Source organism: Molossus molossus, unplaced genomic scaffold (assembly GCF_014108415.1).
Source record: "Molossus molossus isolate mMolMol1 unplaced genomic scaffold, mMolMol1.p scaffold_m16_p_9, whole genome shotgun sequence".
In the NCBI taxonomy this organism is placed as follows: domain Eukaryota; kingdom Metazoa; phylum Chordata; class Mammalia; order Chiroptera; family Molossidae; genus Molossus; species Molossus molossus.
Window position 1 is genome coordinate 109,948,996 of NW_023425403.1, and position 7,743 is coordinate 109,956,738.

Below are 7,743 nucleotides of genomic sequence, written 5' to 3' on the forward strand. Positions count from 1 at the left end.
ATGCACATCTATAAACATATGCACATCTATAAACGTGCACATCTATAAACATATGCACATCTATAAACATATGCACATCTATAAACATATGCACATCTATAAACGTGCACATCTATAAACATATGCACATCTATAAACGTATGCACATCTATAAACGTATGCACATCTATAAACGTATGCACATCTATAAACGTATGCACATCTATAAACATATGCACATCTATAAACATGCACATATATAAACATGCATATATATGAATGTATGCATATATAAACATATGCATATATATAAACATATGCACACATATAAACATATGCACATCTATAAACATATGCACATCTATAAACATATGCACATCTATAAACGTGCACATCTATAAACATATGCACATCTATAAACATATGCACATCTATAAACATATGCACATCTATAAACATATGCATATATATAAACATATGCACACATATAAACATATGCACATCTATAAACATATGCACATCTATAAACATGCACATATATAAACATGCATATATATGAATGTATGCATATATATAAACATACATGTATATGTACATATACATGCTCATAGCATGTTATTCTGCCTGAGTTCTCCCATATTTGGGGAGAATGGATGAAGTCAACACAATCTCATAGGCAAGCAAACGAAACCCTTCAGGAGACTGTCAACCCCGAAAAGCAGAAAGTCTGACAGAGAACAAAGGTGAGCAGCTGGTTCGCTGAGACGGCACAACCTCCATCTGGAGAACTGAAGCATGCGGAAAGTTGGTTGGCATCCAGAATGTTCTTTGTGGGCACGGCGTGCAAACTGCGGGATGAGATGATCCGTGGTGCTCTGGGGACAGGGTGGGGCGGGGCCCCCTCAGAGCCCACCGTCAGGACAGCGCTGAGAATCCAAAAGAGAAGGAATAGGATGAACCTCAGAAATGCTGTCGGACTGGGTGACGCAGTTGCAAGATTCAGGGAGTGGCTCAGACGCTTGGTCACATCAGCTTCTGGGAGAGTGCGGCCGATGCTGAGGGACAGGCCTCACTTCAGTTGCTTTGTTACACACGTCCCTTTGCACGGCCACAGATGCCCGTCTTGAGTTCCCTACAGCATGTACCCGTGCGAGTAGGGGGTGATTCGAAAGCAAATGAATACTCGAAGGGGAAGTATTTGAAATGCAGTTCCCCCCAAAACCCATGTTCTCCACGAGGCAGTGATGTCTCTGCCCAGTGAACCTGGGAAGTCTCCTGACCACGGCGGAGCTTGAAGGGGAGACAAGTGCAGGTCACAGTGACACAGGCACCAGGAAGGAAACGCAGTTCTAGACAGAAGCCCAGCAGAGGGGCCTGGCGGTGCGGCTCAGTGGCTGAGCGTCGACCCTGCACCAAGAGGTCGCGGGTTCGAGTCCCGGTCAGGGCACCTGCCCAGGGTGTGGGCTGGTCCCCAGTGGGGGGCGTGCAGGAGGGGGCCCATCATAATGTTTCTCTCTCTCTCTCCCTCTCCCTTCCTCTCTCTCTAAAATCAATAAAGACAAAGAAAATAAAAGTGAATGAAGACACCGCAACCCGCTTAGGAAACAAGCAAATGGTGTTTCCTCACGTTTCCCTGAGTCAGACACTAATCTCCCCGTTTACATCCCCCTCAGGAGCTGAAGCAGGACATCTCGAGCTTCCGCTTCGAGGTGCTGGGCTTGCTGAGAGGGGCCCAGCTGCCCGGGGTGCAGGCCGCGCCCCCCGCGCAGGACCCCGGCCCCTCGGCGCACCCGGCGGCCAAGGGCGACAGCGAAGGCGGCGGCCGGGACCGGAGGAAGAACTTCAGCCTCTTCGACCTGACCACGCTGATCCACCCGCGCTCGGCCGCGATCGCGGCGGACAGACACGGCCTCAGCAACGGCTCGGCCCTGGCGGCGCCCGCGCGCCCACGCGAGCGGCCCCGGAAGGCGCCCGCGGCCGACGTCCGGAACCTCGGGCTGTTCCACCGGCGCGCCCGGCCCAAGGCCGCCGAGCCGGGCGCGAACCACGTCTTCTCCGTCTCGGGGGAGGTCGCCGGTCGACAGGCCGAAGGGGCGCTGGACAGGCCCGCGCCGCTGGAGCCGCGCGCCTTGGCCTCCAGGGCCGACCTGGGCATCCCGGGGCTCAGCGAACAGTGCGTCCTGGTGGACCGCCGGGAGCGGAATCCCGACAGCCTGGGGGTGCCGGTGGCCCAGAGAATGTGTCCCTCCGAGGCAGAGACGGGGGTGGCGGGGGACGCGGTGCCCATCGTGCCCAAAGGGAAGCGCGCGAGGGGCGAGGACGCGCGTGCGGACCACGCCGCCTCCCTCCCCAGCGCCGCCGCCCACGAGGGGGACGTGACCACGCGATTGTGACATTGAAGGGACAAGCATTCGCCTCCACATATACTTTTCCCGCATTGTTCTGGGTTGTGGGGAGATTTTAAGAGTAAATTAGCAGCCCCGCTGGTGTGGCTCCGGGCTGAGCATCGACCCTGCACCAAGAGGGCGCGTTCCATCCGCGCTCAGGACACAGGCCCCGGTGCTGGGCTTGCTCCCCGGTGGGGGCTGCAGGAGGCGGCCTCTCTCTCTCTCTCTCCCGTCCTCTCTCTCTAAAACCAATAAAAACATGTTTTAAAAGAAAAAGTCAATTGGCCAATGCTAACTTCCACGCGATGGCATGATCGACTGCGACATCACAACGTGTAACATGCAAACAGCTTCCGAAAGCCCTGGTTTGGTGGCCACTTTCGCTTCCACAATTTGTTTTACCCTTTTTTTTTTTTTTTTCGGTTGCTGTCGTTTTAATAAAGAAGCTCACCTTGTATCTGGTCCTGTTGCAGTCACAGGGGATTTGCAGCTGTCTTTTCCGGTGACAACTAATTCAACTTCGTGGGATAGTTGACACCTAGGATAGATACTTTTTTTTTTTTCCTCACCCGAGGACATTTTTCCATTTTTTGTTCAGATAGAGCAGGAGGGAGAGAGAGGAAGAGAGAGAGAGAGAAACATCGACGTGAAGGGACACATCGAGTGGCTGCCACCCACACGACCAACCAGGGCCGGGGACAAACTGCAACCGAGGTACGTGCCCTTAGCGGGAACCGAACCCGGGTCTCTCTGGACCGCAGGCCGACGCTCCAACCGCTGAGCCAAACCGGCCAGGGGTAGAATAGATACTTTTATAGGCAAAAATTAATGTAGCTGGAATGGGGCAGCTTTTAATCGAACGTTAAGGTCTCTTGCGGTGGGGACTTGTCCGGGAATTTTCACTCAGCCCAACTTGAAAACACAAATATCAGCACATCGTTTGTTGAGAGCACACAAGTAACTAGAGTACGCAAGAAAAGCCAGGAACCCTTTCCCTGGGGTCATGATCAAACTTCCTTTAAAGTTCAAGTTGGGCCCTGGCAGGTGTGGCCCAGGCGGTTGGAGTGTGGTTCTCACACCAGGCGTCGGGGGGTTCGATTCCTGTCGGGGCACATACTGGGGTTGTGAGGGATGGACCCCGATGGCCTCCCGATCCCAGTCGCTGTTTTCCTCTCTCTCTCTCTCCCCTCCTCTCTCTAAATCCAATAAATGTATCCTTGGGTGAGGGATAAAACAATTTTTCTTTTTTTAAGGAAAGAAAGTCAATACACGTCACAGTTTTAGTCTGCCCAGCTTTTCTTTCAGAAAGTGAAATGTGTGCCTAATGAATTTGGACGACTGAATATTTCTAACAGTTCCGAAGTTTCACTTAAAGTTTTAGTTTTCGACGGCCCTTCTCACGTTCCGCTACGGATCAGAAAAATTGTGAGGCTTTATGAGTAGACCCGGATTTCGAAAAGGTGACAAAGCTGCTCAGTGCCAGGGAAGAATCACAGTCGACGAGAGATAAGCACCTTGGACAGAGCCAGGTGATCGCTCGCTCATAATTTCCAGGTGAGAATTAATTGTAGCAATCTTCAAGCCCATTAAATTCTGTCTTCAGGCCGTGCAACATTGTTGCCAGTTCTAGAGACATTAAGGAACCTAGCAGTTTCCTCTTCGTTTCTCCAGTGACCAGCACATGTGTTGGGGTCATTAAAATTAAAATTACCCCAACATAACTATTAATTGTAGCAGTCGATATGGAAATACAGTTTTCCCTGTGGGGACAACACACTCAATTGCTAGTTTCTTCTATTGTTCTCAAGACCGTTTAGCAATATTTAACTTCACTGTGGAACTACTAAAAACAAAGTGTTTTCAGCCGAAATCCCGACCACTTTAAGGTTTAATTTGTATAACTTGTGTCTATGTAAGCCACCATGGGAAAACAAGTTTCCTCACCAGATGCATGAGTGTTTATTTAAAGTCGACAGAAAAATGCTCCGTTCATTTTACTTCAAAAATCACCCCCACGGACTAGCCAAATTGTGTATGATTTATCATTAACCCAAAACTGCACAGCGTTACCAAACCCAGTTTCTGGTGACAACACATCAAAAATAAAGAGGAAACGCAGTCGCAATGCAAACCCGTTTCACCTGCTCTGCCTGTGTTAACACGCGGGGCCTGCTCACAACAGCTCTCTGAGGCCGCTGCTGTCCGCACCCCCGTTACAGATTAAGACAAGGAGGCAAATAATAACTAGGCGGGTTCACCGTATGTGCTGGGCCCAGCGAAAACATGTTCACATCACACTGCTGCAATTGCCCGGCCGGTGTGGCTCAGTGGTTGAGCGTCGCCCGTGGACTGAGAGGTCCGGGTTCGATTCCCGTCAGAGCACACGCCCGGGTGGTGGGCTCATCCCCAGTAGGGGGCGTGCAAGAGGCAGAGGGTCGATGTTTCTCTCTCATCAATGTTTCTCTCTCTCTCTCTTCCTTCCTCTCTCTCTAAAAAGTCAATAAAAAAATATTAAAATAATAATGATGATGATGCTGGGATTTAGATGAGTGAACAATTGTCCAGTGCCATCACTTTTTGGGTTATTACTGCCGCTCTGAAATGCTACGTTTTGCAAGACAATGAGGAAACTCCACAAACCTGGGACCCATTACAGTTAAAGATGTAATGTACGCGATTCTTTAGATTCGGTAATATTATACATTTTAAAACACATATGTGGTGTGGAACATTGGAATGCAACTTAAAATGTCCTATTTGGGTTTTCAGAAAATCAGGAGCACGTGGCACGCCTCATTCCCAAGTCTGTTCTGTCCCGTGGGTTTCAACATGAGTATTTTTCACTTTCATTTTTGCAGCCTTTTCTGTTTGTGTGATCTGTTCCCCAAAGTAAAGATCACACCCGTCGCCAGGACGTATGCTGTGCAGTGAAAACTCACGTATGTTCTGTTCCTTCCGACAACACCGACAACAGCGAGGTCAGCGTTTCTGTTTTGTTTTTTCCTCATAGCCTGTTTGTTTTCGGGGTTAGGGAAATGCTACTTCACCGGTGAACATGGGACCTTAGAGCAATTTATTTGGATCCAGTAACCACCCCAGACATTTATAAATTTAAACAAAGCGTGGGACAGTGTCAGTACCAGAAGTCTAGAACTGAGTGGTATTCTGAATATGTAGTGATATTCGTTAGCAGTAAGGAAGGGAGACAGTAGGGAGAGAATAAGGAAACGTAAAAAATGCAGGGCTGCCGGCTAAAAGGTGGTGTTTTGGAGATAATGTACCTAAGCAGCCGGGGGCTTCTTTCCACTTACATTCAGGTTCCTGCCCACAGAGAGTCCTGAGCACTCGGAGAGGTTGGACCTCACACCTGCATCTGTGTGGAGCGTCCTGTGCTTCACACCATTTGATCACGCTGCCCTTCGCGTTGTAATTAATTAATTGATTGATTTACTTATTGCCAGGGTTGTTGGGTGGGGGTGTGCCTGGGAAATTCTGTTTCATTTTAATAGAATTAAGTGAACGTCACATAAGCACTTCATTTATCAGTTAGCCCAAAGGAATGGACAAGAAGGAACACTGTAAAGATGTACCTCACGGTGTGTGGTAGATGTTTTCCTGAAAATATCCATGTCAATAAACGTGTATTAATGTTAGTAGGGAAACTGTCTATGTAAAAGCAAAGAAGAGGAAGAAGAAGAAGAAGAAGAAGAAGAAGAAGAAGAAGAAGAAGAAGAAGAAGAAGAAGAAGAAGAAGAGAAGAAGAAGAAGAAGAAGAAGAAGAAGAAGAAGAAGAAGAAGAAGAAGAAGAAGAAGAAGAAGAAAAAGAACAAAGAAGTAGTGAACTATTTTGTAACCTGATAAATTATTTTTAAAGGGATAATTATCCTCAAAATGTTAACTGTCTCATAAGTTAGGTATTTGTATATCAACATTTCTTAAATTTGATATTTTATTCATTAGCAATTAAAATACGCCAAAATCATTCTCATTTTTTTTCCCTTGACCCACACAGCAACTTGACACACTTTAGTAATCAGACCCACAAACCCAAATGATGACATGTGTTGGAATGAAATTTCTGTTGGGATATAAAGAAAAAAATGAGTGAAAAAGTAGTAAACGTCATATCATTCCCAAAGAAGCAGTCAAATTTTCAGCCAAAGTCGGATAAAAGTGCCTATTCTTGCCCGGCTGGTGTGGCTCAGTGGTTGAGCGTCGACCCTGCACCAGGAGGTCACCGGTTCGATTCCCGGTCAGGGCACGTGCCCAGGTTGTGGGCCTGGTCCCCAGTGGGGGGCGTGCGGGAGGCGGCCAGTCATGTTCTCTCTCATCCATGTTTCCATCTCTCTCTCCCTCCCCCTTCCTGTCTCTCTAAAATCAATGAAGAAAAAAAAAGTTTTTCCTGCCTCTTCTAATACTGAATTATCCTCAATAATCCTGGGACTTAGCTGAGGGAATGAGTGTCCGTTTCCATGGTTCCGTGTTGACGCGCAGACATCAAGTGCTGAAACCGTCCATTCCTAGTGACTGTGCGGGGTCTGCTGGGGGCCTCCTCCAGCTCAGCTGCCGTTTAAACCGTCCACACCGTTCCCCTAAAGTCAGCCCAGCAAACCCCCAGGTCTCAAATGTGTTTATAATGACTCAAACGTTTAAAACACCAAATTTATGAATATATTTCACCATTCTGAAAAAATTTTTTTGTTTTAGCTTGATTGTATCTCTTCTCTTATCTTCTGTTCTCTAAAATTCAGACCTTCCGATAGCCATAGAATTCGGGAATGGAATACCTGTCCCTCTTCTGAAATGCGACGTGAAAATAAATGATTTCATACTGTATCACAATGCATTAGATTGAGAGCTGTTTTAATAAGTTCTCCATAAACAACTGGAGAAACGGATACCGAGGGCACTCGAGGGAGCTGCACACGTACACACAGCTACCGCGCGGCTGCGTTATAACTAAAGTGAAAGCTATTTATGTAGCTATTCAGATGAGACATTAAGACACACAACTCTTGGCTAATGAAATTTTTTTCTTTCAGAATTTTGCCTTCCCCTTCAGTTGAAAATTTGTATACTTGTTCAACCTTTCCACAGCTAAAATTCAGAATTAGTCTCATCCTACCTGTTTTCCCCTAGAAAACTGTGTTCATCGAGTTTTTTTAAAGGCTGGTTTCTTATCCTTTTCTAAAACACAGTTTTTCTTCTTCTTTTTATTTTTTTTATTTATCAATTTCTTTTTGTTACAGATGTTTCTCATTTTTCCCCCATTGACACCCTCGTCCCCTTCCCCCCGCCCCATCCCCAGCTTTGTTGTCTGTGTTCACTGGTCATGCATACATGCATGTAAGTTCTGTGGTTTATCTCTTCCCCCCAA

At 47.3% G+C, this 7,743-nt stretch overlaps 1 protein-coding gene across 1 annotated transcript in view; it reads left to right on the top strand.

Moving 5' to 3' along the window:
* The window catches only part of TRPC4 (transient receptor potential cation channel subfamily C member 4), a 178,486-nt gene extending 176,114 nt beyond the window's left edge, over positions 1-2,372 (top strand). Inside the window, exon 10 of the mRNA XM_036250161.1 lies at positions 1,653-2,372. Coding sequence (XP_036106054.1) covers positions 1,653-2,372 — 720 coding nt within the window. The remainder of the gene's footprint in view (positions 1-1,652) is intronic.
* Positions 2,373-7,743: the final 5,371 nt, after the last annotated feature.